This window comes from Schistocerca nitens, chromosome 1, assembly GCF_023898315.1.
Source record: "Schistocerca nitens isolate TAMUIC-IGC-003100 chromosome 1, iqSchNite1.1, whole genome shotgun sequence".
In the NCBI taxonomy this organism is placed as follows: Eukaryota; Metazoa; Arthropoda; class Insecta; order Orthoptera; family Acrididae; genus Schistocerca; species Schistocerca nitens.
Window position 1 is genome coordinate 222,969,001 of NC_064614.1, and position 22,838 is coordinate 222,991,838.

Here is a 22,838-nt window from a genome sequence, read left to right on the forward strand (position 1 = left end):
GTCTTTCTTAACTTACATGTTTCTGTATATGAATAATTCACCTGAGGACGATAATTTGAGAGGTATTAATCACGAGAGTTAAGAGTATACCCTTGCAGCAATGTTTTTGTGTAAATGATCCTATTCTTAAAATATTTAGAATTTTAAGAGCATTGCCTACAAAAAAGTTTTTAAATATTTGTAACATATCATAAAGGTAATCCCGGGATCACAGGATAAAATATGCCTATGCACATATGTCCTGCAGTATTGACGAGATTCAGCCCCAATGTCAGTCTATGATTACTGCCACAAGATGTTTCGGGACAACATTATCCCATTTTCAAGCGCTAAAAACAAGGAAACCACATAAAACAGTCTTCCTTATACCGACAGACATATAAGGATTATATACGTCCTGAGTTATAACCTGTCTTAAAAAATTTAGGCCTCGTAACAACTTGAAAACAAGCTACATGCCTGCATTGTCAACTCAGACGTAGAATTGTATACGTAGAAGTGTAGCGTGGACATTCGAAAATACGGAGAAGAAGGAACTGGATGCATCAACAATATTAGCTGTGAGAATGAGATTTTCACTCTGCAGCGGAGTGTGTGCTGATATGAAACTTCCTGGCAGATTAAAACTGTGTGCCGGACCGAGACTCGAACTCGGGACCTTTGCCTTTCGCGGGCAAATGCTCTACCAACTGAGCTACCCAAGCACGACTCACGCCCCGTCCTCACAGCTTTACTTCTGCCAATACCTCGTCTCCTACTTTCCAAACTTTACAGAAGCTCTCCTGCGAACCTTGCAGTACTAGCACTCCTGAAAGAAAGGATGTTGCGGAGACATGGCTTAGCCCGCGAAAGGCAAAGGTCCCGAGTCCGAGTCTCGGTCCGGCACACAATTTTAATCTGCCACAAAGTTTCAATATTAGCTATGAGTTCACAATAAATGTGTGTCAAGCTGCAGTAATATCTACTCTTTTTCGTGGCCCAGAAACACAGATTACTTACAGAAAATATCTAAAGCCTCTTGTAAGTTACAATCATCTATGTACGTAGAAGATCCCTTGACTGAAAAGGTGAGACTTGTGTTTTGGAAGTGGGGGTTACCAACCAGCAATGAAGACAAAATTTTATTTTTGTTCATCAGTCCTAAGTTTGGTTTGGCGCAGTTCTCAAGTCTTGCCGCTTTCCGCATTACTCGTCATTTCAGTATAAGCACTGCTTTCCATATAATCCTAGTTCTGTCAAACTTCGTTACTATAGCGCTTATCCGGGGCATGGTGCCATTTACTAGATGTCTATATAACAACTTCGACGAGCAACAAACATTTGATTTTCAATATTTTATACAGTTACTGGCCGAATTCAAAAACTTAAAAAGTTGTCATAATAAACTCATTAATAGCTACAATCTTATGCTAAAGGTTTAACGCAGTAAGTCAACATCTAGAAACTGTGTATATGTCTCGAGGAGCATAACTCACATCATGAAAATTACCAGGACCATACTCATCCAATATTTGAGATTGAGAACATTTGGTAACTTGCCACAAACTTTACACATCACTTCAAACATTTACGAAACATTTTCTCGCTGATTCTTCCACAACAACGATGAAAGGAATAAGTTTATCGCTTACTATATTTACGCCGTTCATCCAGTAAAAGTGCAGCGTCAGGCATGACATTTTAATTTGTTACTTCTTTGCTAGAAACTCTAGTCGCAACACAATTTGCGAGCAGTACCGACATACACACATCAAAAGAAGTTTTGCATCGCCCCGGTTCCCAGAACTCCTGAAAATAGACGTTGACTGTGGATACTGTATCACAGTCACAGTCCCTTTGACTGTTCAGAGATGTCACTAAACCCGTCCAAAGATGTGAACAACCATGTACGAGCAGCGCCTATCAGACGGAGGGGGTCCGACAACCGATCAGTTCCAGTCATTCCACCAGGAAGGAGGTACACGGTTCGTGTTGTCTGTAGTTCAACCGTGCCTAGAAGGTCAATACCGCGGTTCGATCGCGTCCACGTTGTTACTTTGTGTCAGGAAGGGCTCTCAACAAGGGAAGTGTCCACGCGTGTCGGAGTGAACCAATGCGATGTTGTTCGGACATGGAGGAGCTACAGAGAGACAGGAACTGTCGATGACATGCCTCGCTCAGGCCGTCCAAGGACTATTACTGCAGTAGATGACCGCTACCTACGGATTATGGCTCGGAGGAATCCTGACAGCAACGCCATCATGTTGAATAACACTTTTGGTGTAGCCACAGGACGTCGTGTTACGACTCAAACTGTGCGCAACTTCACTCCCGACGTCCATGGCAAGGTCCATCTTTGCAACCACGACACCATGCAGCGTGGTACAGATGGGCCAAACAACAAGCCGAATGGACCGCTCAGGATTGGCATCACGTTCTCTTCACCGATGAGCGTCGCATATGCCTTCAACCAGACAATCGTCGGAGACGTGTTTGGAGGCAACCCGGTCAGGCTGAACGCCTTAGACACACTATCCAGCGAGTGCAGCAAGGTAGAGGTTCCCTGCTGTTTTGCGGTGACATTATGTGAGGGCGACGTACGCCGCTGTTGGTCGTGGAAGGCTCTGTAACGGCTGTACAATACGTGAATGCCATCCTCCGACCGAAACTGCAACCATATCGGCAGCATACTGGCGAGGCATTCGTCTTCATGGAATACAATTCGCGCCCCCATCGTACACATATTGTGAATGACTTCCGTCAGGATAACGACATCGCTCGACTAGAGTGGCCAGCATGTTCTCCAGACATGAAACCTATCGAACATGCCTGGGATAGATTGGAAAGGGCTGTTTATGGACGACGTTCCCCACCAACCACTCTGAGGGATCTACCCTGAATCGCCATTGAGGAGTGGGACAATCTGGAACAACAGTGCCTTGATGAAATTGTGAATAGTATGCCACGACGAATACAGGCATGCATCAACGCAAGAGGACGTGCTAGTGGGTATTAGAGGTACCAGTGTGTACAGCAATCTGGACCACCACCTCTGAAGGTCTCGATGTATGGTGGTACAACATGCAGTGTGTGGTTTTCATGAGCAATAAAAAGGGCGGAAATGATGTTTATGTTGATCTCTATTCCATTTTTCTATACAGGTTCCGGAACTCTCGGAAACGAGGGGATGCTAAACTTTTTTTTTTATGTGTGTATATCACTGACTGCACCTTCAAAATTGCTTCACAGTGCGACACATAGTTCGAGAGGTGCGACATTTTATAGATGGAAATTATTTCTTTAAAGAAGGCTTTACTGATTGCGTACTAAGCGATGTGAAGTCAAATTTAAAGAAATATCAAAGCAGCTTTGGTAGCCCAGGAAATATCGCTTCTGTTGGACAACATGGCGTCGTCTTGTCCACGAAGGTCCACAGTGTTTCGAAAGAGGAATTCGAAAATATGACTTAGACAGCGGACGGCTAGGGAAAGATAGACAGCCGAGCAACCAATTCCCTCCATTTTCTGCCAGATGCGGTCATTAGGACTGCAACTCAAGAAATGGACTCTACTGTCACCAATGTAGACAAAATCGTAAGAAAAACTGAGGAACACAACTATACTCGTTAGTATAGGATGGCCTATGATGGTGATGGTTGAATCATGGGGCATTCAGTTCAGCGGGAAATTAGAAACAGTGTATAGCTTGGTATTTTTCATATGTACAGAGTATTTGCACATGTGAAAGTTCTTATATGTTCTAGAAAAAAAGGCCTTCAAATCAACTAGGGGTGGAACGTCGAACATTTGAATTTCTAGCCTGACATTTACAGGTGTGCAAAAATATTCACGAGGAGTAGAATGAAGTAAACGATTTAAATTTAAGGTTTACCGCATTACATTCAATGATCATCATTTTCTACTGGTATCTTTAGCTGAATTAAGAGCGTCTCCTCACTCTGGTGTTGGAGCGACAAAACATCTGACGTATTTCACTCGCAGTGGTTAGCACACTGGACTCACATTCGGGAGGACGACCGTTCAATCTCGCGCCCGGTCATCTTGATTTAGTTTTTCCGTGATTTCTCTAAATCGCTCCAGGAAAATGCCGACTTCCTTCCCCGTCCTTCCCCAATCCGATGAGACCGATGACCTTGCTGTTTGGTCTCTTCCCCCAAAACAACCCAACCCAACGTATTTCATTGCCTTTGACCCAAATTCAGTTATTCATTTGTGTTTACTACCGAAGAGATTCATGGGATAACTAGCGAACCATCATAAGCCATATATGTCCTGCGGTCGACGTCTCTTGGTATCTGGTAAATGTAGGAAGAAACCTTTCTTGCTGTGCTGTGAAGACCACATAAGTACTCTGATACTAATGAGTAGGGCATACTCTTGAACCATGTTGTACGAAGTGGAGAAACTCTGGTCTGTACAATTTCCCTCTCTGTTCGTCGCGTAGGAAAAACATGGATCATTGGCCATAAGCCAAAGGTTCAGTCTTGTTGGTAATTCAATGCAGTATCGAAAACGAAAGCTGGAGCGTGATCGTGAACTGTAAGTGCGTTAATGTTTTTCAATAGATCGCTCTGTCAGCCGATTATCGCTTTAGGAGAGAGCTTCGTTTTCTATGTCCACTTGATAATTCATACAAAGCAGACGCGATGACTTCGTGTGTTTCGGATATCATAAGCAGGTTCCGTTAGTAGGTGGTGGTGGTGGATAGTGTTTAACGTCCCGTCGACAACGAGGTCATTAGAGACGGAGCGCAATCTCGGGTTAGGGAAGGAGTGGGAAGGAAATCGGCCGTGCCCTTTCAAAGGAACCATCCCGGCATTTGCCTGAAACGATTTAGGAAAATCACGGAAAACCTAAATCAGGATGGCTGGAGACGGGATTGAACCGTCGTCCGCCCGAATGAGAGTCCAGTGTGCTAACCACTGCGCCACCTCGCTCGGTGCTTCGTTAGTAGTGGCTGTTGTTGATCCCTGCAGCACTTATTATGCCTATGGAACTGGAGAACTCAAAGCCACAGCCTTCGAATCACCAAGCGGATTGGGTTGTATTTGATCACGACGTGTGATTACTTCTAGCAACAACATATGAAGTCTTCTGTCTGGAGCGGATACTGTTCATTTCCCAATTGGCTGTTTGGGCTAGCATTTGATAGTGAAGCTCATTTCAGTGAACTAGAAGTGTTACTTAAGAAAATAACAAGCCTGCTGAATACGATCAGTAAGTCAACAGATTTAGACAAGATATCTGTATGGGGTGAAAAGTGGCAACTGACTCGAAATAATGAAAAGAATGAAGTCATCCACACGAGTAGTAAAAGTAATCCGCTACATTTCGGTTACACGATAAATCGCACAAATCTAAAGACTGTAAATTCGACTAAATACTTAAGGATTAAAGTTGCGAATAACTTAAGCTGGAACGGTCACAATGTTCTGAGTAAATCAGTCCAGAGACTACGATTTATGGCAGAACAATGAAAAAAATGCGAGAGGTCTACGAAAGAGACTGTCTACATTACACTTGTGGGTCCTTTTCTCGAATAATACTGTCAATGTGGGATCTGCATCGGATAGGACGGACGGACGACACCGAAAAAGTTCAGAGACGACAGCTCGTTTTGTGCTACCGCGAAACAGGGAGAAAGCGCCTCGTGTATGATACGTGAATTAGGGTGGCTATCATTAAAACAAAGGAGTTTTTCATTGCGGCAGGCTCTTCTCATGAAATTTTAATCACCGACTTTGTCCTCAGAGTGTGAAAACATTCTGTCAGCGCCCACCTATGTAGGCAGGAGTGATCATCATAATAAAATAAGAGAAATCGAAGCTCGCGCAGAAAGATTTAAGCGTTCGTTTTTCCCGCGCGTGGTTCGAGAGTGGAACGGCTCAGAAATGGCTTGAAGGTGGTTCGGTGAGCCCTCAGCCAGGCACTTATTTGTGAACTGCAGAGTTCAAATGGTTCAAATGGCTCTGAGCACTATGGGACTTAACTTCTAAGGTCATCAGTCCCCTAGAACTTAGAACTACTTAAACCTAACTAACCTAAGGACATCACACACATCCATGCCCGAGGCAGGATTCGAACCTGCGACCGTAGTGGTCGCGCGGTTCCAGACTGTAGCTCCTTTAACCGCTTGGCCACCCCGGCCGGCTGAACTGCAGAGTAATCATGTAGATGTAGACCACTAGTATCGTACACCATACTGTGGCTACATACCCATAAAAGGTTTATTCAGGCTTGCTCTGACTGGAATGAGATTTGTGCTTACACATGGCTTAAAAGTGTACCACAGAAGTCAGTACCAGTAATAACTCGTATAGGCAGAACACTGGTGGTAAAAACACGACATTAAATGACTATATGAAAAGAACCCGCTTCCATGGATCTTTACTTGGGAAAAAAACTACAGTTAGTCATCTCATACGTACAGCATCTAACTGATTCAAATTACACTACTGGCCATTAAAATTGCTACACCACGAAGATGACGTGCTACAGACGCGAAATTTAACCGACAGGAAGAAGATGCTATGATATGCAAATTATTAGCTTTTCAGAGCATTCACACAAGGTTGGCGCCGGTGGCGACACCTACAACGTGCTGACATGAGGAAAGTTTCGAACCGATTTCTCATACACAAACTGCAGTTGACAGGCTTTGCCCGGTGAAACGTTGTTGCGATGACTCGTGTAACGCGAAGAAATACGTACCATCACGTTTCCGACAATGATAAAGGTCGGATTGTAGCCTATCGCGATTGCGGTTTATCGTATCGCGACATTGCTGCTCGCCTTGGTCGAGATCCAATGACTGTTAGCAGAATATGAATCGGTGGGTTCAGGAGGGTAATACGGAACGCCGTGCTGGATCCCAACGGCCTCGTGTCACTAGCAGTCGAGACAACAGGCATCTTATCCGCATGGCTGTAAAGGATCGTGCAGTCACGTCTCAATCCATGAGTCAACAGATGGGGACGTTTGCAAGACAACAACCATCTGCACAAACAATTCGACGACGTTTGCAGCAGCATGGACTATCAGCTAGGAGCCTATGGCTGCGGTTACCCTTTACGCTGCATCACAGGCAGGATGGTGTACTCAACGACGAATCTGGATGCACGAATGGCAAAACGTTATTTTTTCGGATGAATCCAGCTTCTTTTTACAGCATCATGATGGTCGCATCCGTGTTTGGTGACATCGAGGTGAACGCACATTGGCAGCGTGTATTCGTCATCGCCATACTGGCGTATCACCCGGCGTGATGGTATGGGGTGCCGTCTCGGACACCTATTTTTCGCATTGACAGCACTTTGAACACTGGACGTTACATTTCAGATGTGTTACGACCCGTGGCTCTACCCTTCATTCGATCCTTGCGAAACCCTACATTTCAGCAGGATAATGCACGACCGCATGTTGCAGGTCCTGTACGGGCCTTTCTGGATACAGAAAATGTTCGACTGCTGCCCTGGCCAGCTCATTCTCCAGATCTCTCACCAACTGAAAACGTCTGCTCAATGGTGGCCGAGCAACTGGCTCGTCACAATACGCCAGTCACTACTCTTGATGGACTGTGGTATCGTGTTGAAGCTGCATGAGCAGCTGTACCTGTACACGCCATCCAAGCGCTGTTTGACTCAATGCCCAGGCGTATCAATGCCGTTATTACGGCCAGAGGTGGTTGTTGTGGATACTGATTTCTCAGGATCTATGCACCCAAATTGCGTGAAAATGTAATCACATGTCATTTCTAGTATAATATATTCGTCCAATGAATACCCGTTTATCATCTGCATTTCTTCTTGGTGTACCAATTTTAATGGCCAGCACTGTATATTCTTACAAACTACAACTGGTATTTTGTTTTCGGATGCAAACACGAATAGCTTTCATGGTTTTCAGTACGCGAATATGCTACACATACTTATACGTACGAGAAACACGATTCTTTCAAATTCAATACGCAACAATGAAATATTTGCCCTTATGCTTTATTGTACGTTAATCTTACTTAATATTTGAGCGTTTTAAAGCTGAATGGTAAGTCAGCGGAAGCGAGTGAAAGTGAAGTTCGTAGAATCAATACTGACTTTCCTTGCTCCTTCCGCTTAACATTTCCGTTTCTACGGTGTTGTTTAGAAGTGGCTGAACAAGGTCATTTTTGTTGCTAAACTTGTTCGCCCACGCCATCATTCTTTGTTTACGTATTTTCTCTCTATTAGCGGATAAACTTGTCCGGGGAGTCCTCCCTCTGTCTTTACTACGTTGCTAACACAAAGTACCCGATTTCCTGCAATAATGTGGATTTATTAGTCAAAAACCTTACAGCAAAATTACATACATGTGGGGTAAATTCAAAGCATTTGGAATAATTCCTATGGGGTTTAGTAATTGCTGCCTGATCAGTCGACAATATTACAGTTTTTTGGTTGTTTAGTGACCTGATTGGTCCTCATTTGCTTCCTTAATAAATCGTCGAGTTTTTGGTCCCGTCATTTCTGCCAAAGGAACTGTCTTGAGGTCTTGAGTATACGGGGTGTTACAAAAAGGTACGGCCAAACTTTCAGGAGACATTCCTCACACACAAAGAAAGAAAATATGTTATGTGGACATGTGTCCGGAAACGCTTACTTTCCATGTTAGAGCTCATTTTATTACTTCTCTTCAAATCACATTAATCATGGAATGGAAACACACAGCAACAGAACGTACCAGCGTGACTTCGAACATTTTGTTACAGGAAATGTTCAAATTGTTCTCAGTTAGCGAGGATACATGCGTCTACCCTCCGTCGCACGGAATCCCTGATGCGCTGATGCAGCCCTGGAGAATGGCGTATTGTATCACAGCCGTCCACAATACGAGCACGAAGAGTCTCTACATTTGGTACCGGGGTTGCGTAGGCAAGAGCTTTCAAATGCCCCCATAAATGAAAGTCAAGAGGGTTGAGGTCAGGAGAGCGTGGAGGCCATGGAATTGGTCCACCTCTACCAATCCATCGGTCACCGAATCTGTTGTTGAGAAGCGTACGATCACTTCGACCGAAATGTGCAGGAGCTCCATCGTGCATGAACCACATGTTGTGTCGTACTTGTAAAGGCACATGTTCTAGCAGCACAGGTATAGTATCCCGTATGAAATCATGATAACGTGCTCCTATGACCGTAGGTGGAAGAACAAACTAAAATGAGCTCTAACATGGAAATTAAGCGTTTCCGGACACATGTCCACATAACATTTTCTTTATTTGTGTGTGAGGAATGTTTCCTGAAAGTTTGGCCGTACCTTTTTGTTCAAATGGTTCAAATGGCTCTGAGCACTATGGGACTTAACATCTATGGTCATCAGTCCCCGTACCTTTTTGTAACACCCTGTATACTCGAGATGCATTTCGCTTTTTTTTCACAAAAATCATCACCAGTGTCTTGAAATTACTTTATACTTATACGTGTTTATGATTATTTTAAACAATTGGTTTCATACACTCGTTAACGTTCTTGCAAATGAACGAACCATTTCTAACCTAAAAAGTTAACGCTGGCATCACAACCTCAAAGAACTGTTAACGATATTTGTGTGCACAAACACATTTTTTGTTTACTATTAGCAGCTACATTCTACCCACGTTGCATTAAAAATGAAAGAAAGCGCCAAAGAGAGTGACTGTCAGCACATTCTATTGCCATAGAGATGAACAATAACCAATAATTACCAAGGAACTTATGAGAACATACCCCAGAGTAACATTGATAGCTTCGAAAATAACTCTTACATCTACTTGGATACAGTTAACGAAAAGCTCTCGAGTTTCTAGTTGGGTGGCGGTATTATAAAACTGCGATGTTGCGACGAGCGACATACTCTTCATCTTCTGACGAAGACACCGAGAAAGTCTACATTCACACATGCTTGGATATAGTTTCATGTTTCTCTGTTCAAAAGAATACGCCACAACTATAGAATACCAGCTACTGAAAGACCAGTAGAGTCCCCAGACTGCAGAGTTTTTATCAAACTTGTATGTTACAAAGTAAAAAAGAAGTCCAAAAAAGTCATCTGAACATTGATATTATTCTCCAGAACTTCTTATTGTGAGCAGTAAAACTACCAAAAACATTGACTGCTTGCAACGTGTACCCCTGTACGACAAAATAAAAACGCTGGGTTCGTTAGTGATGATAATCTTGAACTAACAGTTAGTAACTTAATAGCACAGAGTCCCAGTGCAGTTATAAGAAAACAAACACAGTTTCTCTCTTTTTCTCCTTTTGTTTAATTAAGCGCATGTCTTTACGGGCTACTACAAACTTACTTTCACGATTCACATGTGCTCTGCCTGGGTGCTGTCTTCCGCTGGAACTTAAAAAGCGCGCCGCCGACGGATGTTCTGCAGCTGGTCTAGAGTAGTACCCCAGCTGGCCGCGACAGGAAGTGGTGGCGCGGTGGTCGCAGAACAGTCGGCGCACGCTCAGAGCTGAGTCAGACACGACGGCGAGCAGTATGGCGACATGTCGCTTTGTGCGTAAACAGTGAGTGTAGGCACTTGTCTCATCGTGGCGGGATAAATATTGTCTGACTGGCCAAAGTGTGCTTCTATACATCGTTCAGGATCGTACCGCTTACAGGACGTCTCATTTAAAGAGCAGAAACACTGATATTTCTTCGCAGCGAGCATTTGACAGATTATCACCTTTGCTTGCCTTTTACAGTTATGTGTTAGCTTATCAATGAGAAAGGGCAGAGCTTTGTGACTCGTGGAAACGGCGTGAATATTCTGTTGCGACTGAGAGGAGACGAAATGAGCGGGTCTGCAGTGCCCTGGCGTGGAAAATTCCGACTGATACTGTGTTAGCTGAACCGTAGCAAGAAGATTTGGATTATGTGGAGTGTTAAGACCAGCAAGACGAAGAATTCTCAAGGATGAGCCGTGGGTACTACGTACCCTGTGCGCCGTTCCTCTACTTGGTAAGTACGAACTCAAAATACCATCCTTTCTGTATTTCAATAAGAACAAATCATCCAGAAGAAACAGATGGCTTTGCAAGTGAACATGTATTATTTTGGTACTTTAAGTGACATAGAACGAAATAATTGCCATATTTTCGCACTGTTGTTGCAGGTTTCTACTTGTACCATTGTTAAGTCAAATGCTAGGTGCACATTGGATTTTTAATGTTTCTCTTGTGGTATGTTACGTTCCGTGCATTTTCGTGGATTTCTTTGACTGGAGAAGATAAATTTTATTTCTATCAAAAGTGGCATTAAGCATTACATCCCACCCTATTTTAGAGGCGCTGTTTTCAAAATTTTATCGAGGTATTATATACTAATTTACTGACTGAAGTGTAATATTGTAGAAGAAATGTTTTTCATCTACAAATGCCTGAGGACAGGAGCTATCTTCATGTCGAACAGCTTTTTCTGTTTGAAACTGAGATAAGAATCATTGGAGGGTTTGCCGATGGGATGGGAGTAATACAGAACTCGTACGTACACTGTATCGATGAGCAGAAGTAGGCTTTTGTGTGTTAGTTTTCTCAGTTTTGTGTCATTTTAATTGTTAACGGGCAGGAGTGCCCTGTTGATTAAGGACTTCATAATGGGTGCCTTGTTCTCCGTGACAATTTCAACCGGCCAGCAGATGTTTGGTTGGATACCGAAAGTACTAAAGCCATGATATGTGGTAAACAGCCAGCTGAAGATGATATTGTCTGCTGTGTGGCGTATGCGTGCGCCGCTATTGAGTTGTTTGTCGCCTGGTGCGAATCGCAGCTGCAAGGCGGTGCGACCTTGCGCAGTCAGCTGTTTGGCGCATCTCCAGGGCACCGCCCGCCACATATGCAAGACCCTTCTCGCTTTCCTTCCTGTCACTTCTTTTCTGCCTGACGTGCTTGTAGCAGTTTAGCGGCCTCAAATGGCAGCAAATGATTCCTTGTGGAATGCACAATACCGCGAGATAAATTGTCGCAAGTAAAGAAATACAATTTAACTAGAAACAAAACCTCAGCGATTAATGCTTAATTACCACTTTTATAACTAGTAATTGTGTATAAAAAGTGAAATAGTCTATTAATGTACTATGTTACACTGCATAACTGTTGTAGTACGTACGAGTTCTTGTATGCCTTTATACGGTAATTTTTCTAATCCTCTGCGCGATGCATGCACTGGTAGACCAGCATATGAAAGGGCTATAAGCTGTAGCTAGATTCCTCACAGAATGCCTAGTGTTTTTACCGAAATTTCATCAAATAGTACTCATGTTTTATTCAACTTTCTGCAGTCAAAACTTGTTCTCAGTTTTTCCAACTCTGAATTTATGTGGTATTTCTGTTTCATGAAAATTATTGCTTCCAGGTGTGATTTCAGGCCCACTGCCAAACGCTACCGCATATTTTGTGAATGCCATTGTTGTACATTTGACTCCTTGTAGAGCTACTTGCCGATGTTACGAGCGTGCAGCAGTCTCGTCAAAATGGAAGTAGTCATCCGTGGTTTTCTTCATTGCAACATACAGGCTTATCACACCTACAAAAAATATTTTAACGAGTCAAACGCCCAGTTGTTAAGCATCTACCTTTTGTTTTTGATTTTTACTTATTTAGGACCACTGTGAAACAACCGAACACAAATATATATTCCATATAATCAACCATCGTCAACTGGAGTATAGGACCTTATGTTCAGAATGAAACAAGAAACCGAACTTTTATTCTTTTTTTCATTTATTCCTTTTTAATTTTTGTTTACTGTAGTAAACACGTTCATGCATTACAATTAGTCATGGTAACATTAAGTTGAATCTTAATAAAAGATAAATAAGTTGTGCATTGTCCACAAACATGCAAGGTATCAAATAAAAACTAATAACAATGACTTAGCATTGCAAAATGATACGTGTTCGTTGAAAATATATAGGAAGATTTAGTAGTCCTTCCTTTGGAATTAAATTCGTAGTTGCGAAGCCTGTATTTACTGTGTGTCCATTCAACCACGTGAGTTTGCAGATAATCCGCTTGGTAACTATCAGCCGAGGTTACTTTGCAAATAAAACTCCAGGTCTGTAATACTCGTCGCGATTTATTGTGTATTTCGAAAATCACCTCATTTCGAATGCCATGTTTCCATGGCAAGGTTCTTCCTCGATCGAATTTGACCGTAAAGGAGTTCGCTAACCAGGTTCGTGCGATATGAATCCGTCTTAATGTTACAAGTCACTGACTTCCAGATTAAATACGATTTTTGAAGAGAATCTGATCATTTCGTGGTACCGGTACTTGCTAATTCATTTAGTCTAATAAATTCTGATAGACGTCTGCGTTCTGTAACTGCTGGTATATAACAGTTATTGCCACACCCAGCTGTCAAACTCGCTTTCTCTTATCTTGCAAAGTTCTCTGCTTGATATAAGTTATGAGAAGAGGCACGAAATTGGGATCTGTTGCGGAACCTACTTGGGAGTGTCTGCCACAACGTAACCGCAAATCAGCTTTTTCAGTTCGTGGGTGAATATTGTACATGTTACCTACTTAGAAAACAAAGGAAGACCATTTATAACTTTGCCTGATCGTGGCTTGAACTCTTAAATGCAATACTAATTCCCGTAACTCAACGTTTGTTTGATTATCGCGAGGGCAGGTTCTCCTTAACGAATTTTCGAAAATAGTTTCGCTCTGGTGTTGCAAGAATTCATTCTACGTTAGTCGGAGCCTTCAGTATTCCTCTGTGCCACAAAATTATTTCCCCGCATTAAAGTAATTAAAAACTGCACTAGACTCTCGGCAACTGTCTTAGCGCCGCAAGTTTACTTCATTAAGGACTGGTGTTTGTGTTTGTGTGTGTGTGTCGATAGGTGCAGTCATAACGCCTCCCAGTAAACGACCTTCTGCAGTGTGTGTTTTGCTGCTGAAGTTGCTATCATTCCTGCCACTTTACATGTCAGCAGTTTGTCTACCGTCTTGTTTCGTTCATTCTCCTGACGAAACTGTCGACTTCCTGTTGTTAAAAAAAGACATTACTCTCCTCTTATTTTCCCCTACGCTTTTTCATTCCCAAATATTATTTAATGACAAATAATAGCTTGAATATTGGTTAATCTGTCATGATGTGACTAAGCTGCAGGATGCAGCTGGACCATAAATAGTTTTGACTCGCGACATAATTTACTGTTGGACTTCCAGTTTCCCGCCATTGTTTCGGACAGTAAACCGCGAGATACACAGTACTTAGCCACTGATAAATCCTCTGGCTTCCAGTTGAGTATCAGTGTTGCAATACCGCTACCTTTCGATGAGTATCAGACCCATTATTTTGTGGTTAGCTTTTCGCCAGCAGTTTTTCTGTAATTCCTGGTCCAAGATTTCGGTGTTATTTTTGGTTGTGAAAATTTAAACGAAATAGATGCAACAAATTATCCTGATCGATGAGAAATCTTTCCCCCAGTTTTAAATAACTGTGGAATTTTTAAAGTTTCTATTGTTTTCACTCAACTATTCGATCAAATTAGATTTATGTGCAGTTGAATGCTTTGTGACGCTAGTAAATTCCAGGCTACATATCCCAAGTAACATTTCATAACATGTGGAACCATGGGCATATCCGGAGGGGGTAGCTGCTCCTACCCGCCTTTTTAAAATAAAATATAAAGAAAAAGAAAAAAATAGCCTCAGAGACCGAACTTTCTCTCCCTGCCAAGCCACACAGACAGGTGTATCAGTTCAGTATGAGCCTGAAGAAAAGTGTAGTATGTAAATAATATTAATAGCAAGTGCACCCAGAGTCATTCACCACGAAACTAATGAGTAGCGCCCCTTCCACCCCAATTCAGATATTGGTATAGCTCTTGTGAGTTTAAGATTTTCTCGGTGATTGTTGTTTTTTGTCTAATTCTGTTGGCTTTCATTTATATGAGCACATACGACGATTTTAGACAATAACGTTTATACTTTGCACTTCCTTTAGAGCTGAGTACTGGTGCATTTTTAAATATCAATAATGAAACATTGTGCTGCAGAAAAGTGTTGAAGATTAGACGTGTTGATCGGATAACTAAAGAGAATGTACAAAAATCTGAGAAAATGTTACGGCACAACTTGGTTAAAAGAAGAGATCGGTTGATAGGACACGATGAAGGAATAGTCGGTTGGTAAATGAGGAAAGTAATGGTGGTGATGAGGTGGAGGGGTCGTTAAAGTCGCAGTGGGATTACAGTCAGGTTCAAGTGAATCTACTCTGCATCAGTTAATGTAGAGTGAAGAGATCTGCATAGGATGGACTAACGTGAAAAGCTGCATCGAACCAATCTTCAAACGGAATACCTCAACAACAATAACACACTTACTCCACGTTAGCACCACCGCACATTTCAACTGTACTACTGTTTGTAAAATCGTACGTGCCCTGTTCGGAAATAAGCTGTGAATTACTTTTTCGAAGCAAGTAAGGCTGCTGAATGCATGAAACTTAACGAGCAAGCTGCCAGCAACGGAAAACGAACATGAGTCACTAAAGATGGGTGAAATACAGGGTGAGCAGTAAGATCTTTACATGGTTACGAAAATTTGTTTCGAAGGAACTATGGTAGATACAACATAGATTATTTTGTGCCCTGTCTGTTGCCTGTAGAACATCTAGATTCTAGGTCAAATGCACTTTATCTCCATATCTTTTGCGTCAACGCCTCTGCATTATCTCGTATTCGTGGCATAATAGTTTGTACATCAGCAGCTGGTGAACTAAACACTTTTTCCTTAACATAACCCCACAAAAATGCTTCAAGGGTTATGCCCGGCGAGCGTGGTAGTAATGTTATTGAGTTAAGCTACAGTTTGCAACAGACCGCATAGGTATATTTCGCACAGTTCCTTAGAAAGAAAATTTGTAATCAGGGCAAAACTTTGTGCTCGCCTTGTATTTCTTTGAGCGTTGAAACCAGCACTTCTTAAAGGCCAGTTACTGCATACGTGAATATTGGATTTCAACCGGTGTCGGAGAATCTGTAAAATGAACTACGACATAGTCGGTTCGAGACAATGACTTCGTTTGACAGCGGGATTATTTTGAAGTGATCAGCTACTTTATTTCAGAATAAATAAGTAGTTTGTTGTTCCTAGTTTCGAAGGTAATTGCTTTGTTTGCTTGTAGGGCACTCATAAATACAATGCCTGATCGTCCTTCTATGGAAATGCGACAACTGGAAAAGATCTAGCAGATCTAATTGTAAATATGGCGTACTTTGTGCAGTGCCATGCTGTCGGCTTTGCCTAGAAAAATGCGTCCGTTGTCTAAGCTGCAACAAAACAAGTCTGTTCGCTTGAGCAGGTTGGCCGCCCTTCCTCGCGCTGCCAGCTAAGCGTAGCCGCTTTTCTCCGACACTTTTCCTGTGTTCCGAAACTGCCGTTGGTAATGAGCTTCGCGGTTTCCCAGTGAAACTGCAGGGTGCTCTCGGATGCGGCATCTGACTTGGCGAGCTACGGCACTTGGCGCATTGTGTATTGTCACGTGCCGTACATATAATAAAAGCAGTTTATTTTTTTCAAAAATTATACATCGTTATTTTTCCGCCCCAGTTGCATATTCTTATTACAGTATGACTAATTTCGACCAAGCTCGATTATCCTCAAACCTAAAAACGAAGTAAAACTGAAAATTTACTTTGTTTTTAGGCCTGAAGATGATCGAGTGTGATTGAAATAGTCAGTTTTTTTTAAAAAAGTGGGGGAAAATCACATGATATATAGCTTTAGCACTGCCAACAATGTGTGTGCCATTTTTGTTTCACGTCACACGACTTATCGTTGTTGTAAAGTAGGGGTAATGTAATGGGTAATTATTACAGCTGGTGTAGTTTGGTCACACATGAGGACGTCCATAGATAACGTCAATAGGTATTTCCGGACTATTTTAGGTGCGATAAGATGCTAGGAAGTTTTTCTGACTGCACGATTAACTTGACACACTAGACATTCGCAGGAAAGAGGATAGGAAATAGTTTTAGAAAAATACAGGTTAGTTCGACACTCCGCGGAGCTCATTAGACAGCGAGTACTTTACCTTAGATTGCCATGGTTTAGTGGAGAAAACTGACTGCGACCTTGTTGAAGAGTCAACCCCACCGTGCGCCCGACGTGATTCAGCGGGGCTACGGAAAACTGGACAGCCGGACGCCAGTTTGAACCTCAACCTCCCTGAACAGTACGTCTAGACATTGTTGTGCAAGCGAAGGGTATTTAGATCAGCAAGAATGACTGCCATTTGGCTTACATCGTATTTCCGCAATATTGCGATCGCGTTTACAAAATACATGTAGCGAAAGGAAAACTGGCTTCTTGGTACCCACACTATCGGAATTTTAACAGTAAACCGCCCCACGACAGTGCCCAACGCTTCTGTTACAGTGTCTGGCACTGCGATAGGATGATCAACACCGTGACCTTCTCGCGCCTACTAAACGAACACGTCAGGCTGCGCGTTGTATCTTGTTTAACTCCTCAAAGCGTCATGTGGCAAGTTTCTCAATTTGTCAGACGATACTCGAGAAACGGTTGAAAGAGGGTAGCCTGTTGTTCGTGACTGAATTGCCTTACAATTCTTTCATTGAGTCTCTGGCTGCCATCTGTCTTTCCTACAGTTAGTTATATGTGGGCATTATATTTTAAATCGCTCCAGGCCCGCATTACTAGATATTTATCGATTGCGACTTTCCATGGATTTATCATCAGTCGAAATTTAAGGTCTCTTCGTGATTATTTACGCAGAGTGGCGCGATACTGCCAATCACTGAATCATGCACGCCTTCTCGCTTTTCGCTACATGTTTCTGGCGTTGCGAATTCCCTGCGCGTTCGCAGCTCGTGGTCTACTGGTTAGCGTTGCTGCCTCTGGATCACTTGGTCTCGGGTTCGATTCCCGGCCGTGTTGGGGACTTTCTCTGCACGGGGACTGGGTGCCTGTGTTGTCCTCGTGTTCTCATCATAGTCATTCGTGCCGTAGCTAGATTGGACTGTGTACAAAATTGGACTGTGTACAAAATTGGACTGTGTACAGAATTGGACTGTGTACAGAATTGGACTGTGTACAGAATTGGACTGTGTACAGAATTGGACTGTGTACAGAATTGGACTGTGTACAGAATTGGACTGTGTACAGAATTGGACTGTGTACAGAATTGGACTGTGTACAGAATTGGACTGTGTACAGAATTGGACTGTGTACAGAATTGGACTGTGTACAAACACTGGGACTTTGTACAGGCGCTGATGACCGCCCCACAAACCAATCATCGTAATTCTCTGCGCACAAACAGCATCATGTTCCAGCCACAGTCCCATCTGGCAAGCAGAAACTTTTGACGTATTAATCACCTTGTCTGACGAAATTTCACAAATGATTTTGAGAGAATTCTCATGGGAAAATGACCAATAGTAGAACACAGACAGCTAGGTCGCGCCTGTCCGTTGAGGGGGAAGGTGCGACGATTATCATGAACCTAACAACAACCCTTAATTTAGTACTAGTATAGAATAAGATTTAAGGTGGGAAGCATATTTCGTTTGGAAGTTATCTTTTAAGAAGACTGCAGTGAGTGATGAAGGATTGTGGGCCAGCCCAGTGCCTGGGGCACGCCCACTGAGATTAACTGGGTGGGCACCGGCCGATAAATTGTGCTAGGCTTGTATATCCACTGGCACAACCTGTAATGCTGCAGGCAGGAGATGTAATTCTTAGAAATAAACCAAATTATAAATTATTATTACTTGTATCATGATTTATGTTGGAAGTGTAATATCGCTGCAATTGTCATGTATGCTAATAGGACCCACAAATTAGCTTCGGAAGTTGGTTTATTGTAGATTTGATAAAGTAAAGAATTCCTTTAAAAAAGGTATTGCATTAAGTATTTTACCAGGAGCAGCAAGTGAAAGCAATTTTATGACAAACATGACGTAGAAGACATCACTAAGAAAGGAGGAAAGGTTAGAGAAATTAAAAGAAACATGAGACAGAAGAGCCATTTATGAAGATATTAATATGTTAAAGTTCTTATGACTTTAAGAGTACTTTTAAGTACAACATAATGAGGACCTGTCGTTTCCTTTTTATTTATTTCATTTTCCGTGCTCTTGTTCCAAGAGCCGGCAGTCTCCAATCGTGCAGAGAGAGACAGAAAAAAAATTCGAAGCATGCTGATTAGTTAAACATTGATCTCACCTTCACTACGTATTAGATAAATTATTTCTCTTTCATTTAACTATGTGTTCTTATTTCTCACGGGGTATTTCCTTTTGAAATTGTCTCAACTTATCGTAATTTTTCAATTGAGAGTTTAGGTGCCGTACAATTCAGTATGTGATGTTGGCGATGTAAGTTATGCTCCAGTTGTATAGCCCAGCTTAACCAAGTGTCCGTTTGGACACAGACTTCTTCGTATTCTTTATTTACGGAACTACGAATGGTTGATGTGCACAAGCGGCTTATTGTTGCTTTGCAACGTACTCTGTGTTGAAATGGATATACCAACGATTTTAAATCTAATACTTTACTTTATAGCCGGCCGGGGTGGCCGAGCGGTTCTAGGCGCTACAGTCTGGAACCGCGCGACCGCTACGGTCGCAGGTTCGAATCCTGCCTCGGGCATGGATGTGTGTGATGTCCTTAGGTTAGTTAGGTTTAAGTAATTCTAAGTTCTAGGGGACTGATCACCTCAGAAGTTAAGTCCCATAGTGCTCAGAGCCATTTGAACCATTTTACGTTATACTGAGCAAAAATTGCATGTTTCAGTGAGCCCATGCTGTGACGGTTCCTGTTACAAATGCACTTCTTGGTCTGGTATAGTTGTAGACTTCAGATTTCATCCCTGTAACATTGGTTTCTATGCAGCTTGATTACGGCTATAAACTAAAAACTCCTTACAGCTGCACTTTTTTCCATATCCTCCGATATTCTTCTTACGTCAGCAAACATGTTCCTAATTTCTTGTTATTTGCCGTAACTATCTTAGCTGTTACTGCACGTGACAGATGTGCTGGTATGCAGAAGCTTTTATCATTTCCTACTCTGCTCGAAATACATACTCTTATACCAACTCACCCAATCTCCCGACACCTGTTATCCGATCAGGAAAAGCAGTCACGCGTCACTGCTAGAGACACCTTCTGTGTATCTTTTGGCGAACCCAGCCTTGATCGTTCAGTTCGATAGTCTCCACTCACATACTGATACCAGTGATCGGGAACAATGTAATTTGGTGGGACTAAAAAAAATACACAAGCCATCACGATACTGAACCATTTAAAAGGAGACCTAGCCTTCAGTAAAAAGTAATCAGGTTTTACTCAACGTTAATCGCTTACTCGACAGTTAAATCTTTGTAGACAATGATGATGGTAATCCGTAGCAAATATGCAATGAGGGAGTGTATCATGATTACTTGGCAACACGTTTGTGGTTAGTGGCAGTGTTTAAAAGACTAGACTCTTGTTAAATTGTGTTCAGGTTGAAACGCCGTTTGCCATCCTAAACGAGATTTTTTTTGTTTTCTAATACCACAAGGTGCAAACGATAGTGTAATTCGTTTCGCTGAGGCCACGCCCATTGACCGTATTCTCCTACAGTACTGAGTTGATTCTCTCTCTCTCACACACACATGAAGAGTAATAACAAACAAGTCTGAAAAGATTGTATGGCTGTATAAGGTAGGTGGTGCTGAGAAATAACTGTTAAGAAGAAATTTCGATATGTTGGACCGTTTCTGGGTTAATGAGCGTTGAAGTTTGCCAGTCATGCCTTTAAGCCGCAAATCTGTGTGGCCCACCGGAGACAGGATAGCCGAACGTGTTCTTCATTTGGTTTCTTAAAACCAAACAAGAGAGCGATGCAAAAATTGGACATGGGCCATAGTAACCATATAACCAGAGCGAAAGGCTAAGCAGTCTCGTGCGCTATCATTGGCGCTATGAGATCAACTGACGTTAATTGTATCTGCGGACCGCGTGAATTTGCGCGCGAAGCGGTCTGGTTGGCTAAATTCAGTGCTAATTAATATGGAAACGACGCAACATATCGATTTTTTTTCTATAGAATTGGAAGGAAAATCAACATTGTCCGTATTTTGTTGTTTTATTGTCAACAAAATCGATTTTCGGTCACTTAATGACCATCCTCAGTGCTGTATTGTACAAGTAAAATTGGTAGGCACTGGTATCAAGCTTGCAAGTAGTGACTGATGATCTCAGAAGTTAAGTCCCATAGTGCTCAGAGCCATTCGAACCATTTTGGAGGCGTAGTTCCCGTAGCCTAGACCACACGGGGCGGCACCGCCCTTTGATGCCCAGGGTAGGACACCTGTTTGGGCACGAATTGTCAGAACGAGGCACGGAAGTGCTATCCTCCGCCACCGCACGGCATCAACTTAAATATTAACCAACAGCTGGCTCTCCATATAGACAAGATATCGGTGGTCTGCTGGCGTAGGGATGTTAATGTGAGTAGTATAAAAAGCGCAATGAAGTGTGGAAAATTGTTAATAAACTGACTGGTCTAAGCTGACTGTCCAATTGCTCGGAATTTTTTCAGGAGTCCGATTCTGTGAACGAAATCAAACAATTAATTTCATTTCGCTCTCCTCTTTGTGGTAGGGACTGGTTTGGTCAGTAGCTGTGGCCTCACCATGTGCGATATCCTTGCTTATATAAATCATTGCGTCACTACTTGCAAGGTACTGAGGGCATTTCACAGGTACCGATCGCGGTCAAATATGCCACCATCACCTGCAAGCTTGGCAGGCATCTATATTTACGTTCAAGCATGCGCTTCTTGGGGGTTTTCCATGTTTCTGTCCAAACCATCTACATCTTGCATATGCATGTGGACTAGCAGGGAGTAACAAACGTTGTTACGTAGGACTCACTGCCACACACTGTAGAGTACGGGATCGACGAGAGCCTCCAGCCTGCATTGACACAGGCGCTCAGTGGGCCAGAATCCTGAACAAGTGGCCATAAATAAAGGGAAAAAAGTTGGGAGTTCAGAAATCTCGTTTTATAGGTTGGGTAGGGTAGTGCTGGTACTATTGAATCCTGATTAGAATCGGCCAGCTGCTTCTGCCAAAGGAAGTTGGAAAATGCCGTAATTTACACTAGGAAAATAGAATTGAAAATTTTAGTAAAATACGAATAAAGAACATATGTAGACATAATCATACAATCTCTGTTTCTACAACACTGCTAATAAACTATTACAAAATAAAAATATAACTACAATTTTACCAATCAGGCAGCTGTCGGAAGATGCACAGGTATCAACAAACAAGGTAATAGACAATGTAGCCTAAGAATAGTCCATAAGTCTTCTCGCGTGAAAAATATGGAGGATGTGTTCCGGAAACTTCTGGAAACAACCGATCCTAATATTTCTTCTTTGCGGAAACAATCTCTGAGAAGAGTGAAAACTTTGTCTCGGCATCCGTTGCCCTCTTTATTACCTGCTGCAGAGGAACACGAGGAATCAGATGCTAAGGATGATGAAGACGATACAAGTGTCGGTGAGGAAGAAGGTGGCGGAGGAAATGAACATGAAGAACAAGAATCACAAGATAATGATTTCTGAGTCATCTGTCTTTTGACTGGTTTGATGCGGCCCGCCACGAATTCCTCTCGTGCCAAACATTTCATCAGTTATTTGTTGGGTGTATTCGAATCCCCGTCCTCCTTTGTAGTTTTTACCCTCTACACCCCCTCGAGCTCTATGCAAGTTATTCCCTGATGCCTTAACACATGTCTTACCATCCTGTCTCTTCTTCTTGTCAGTGTTTCCCATATATTTCTTTCCGACTCTGCAG

General features: G+C 42.5%; 1 protein-coding gene and 1 pseudogene across 1 annotated transcript in view; one reads left to right on the forward strand and one right to left on the reverse strand.

Moving 5' to 3' along the window:
- LOC126237608 (L-lactate dehydrogenase-like) overlaps window positions 1–10,603 on the reverse strand; it is a 150,699-nt pseudogene extending 140,096 nt beyond the window's left edge.
- Window positions 10,490–22,838, forward strand: part of LOC126237768 (uncharacterized) — a 597,386-nt gene continuing 585,037 nt past the window's right edge. The window contains exon 1 of the mRNA XM_049947751.1: window positions 10,490–10,967. Within this exon, the coding sequence (XP_049803708.1) occupies window positions 10,923–10,967 (45 nt within the window). The 5' untranslated portion in view covers window positions 10,490–10,922. The remainder of the gene's footprint in view (window positions 10,968–22,838) is intronic.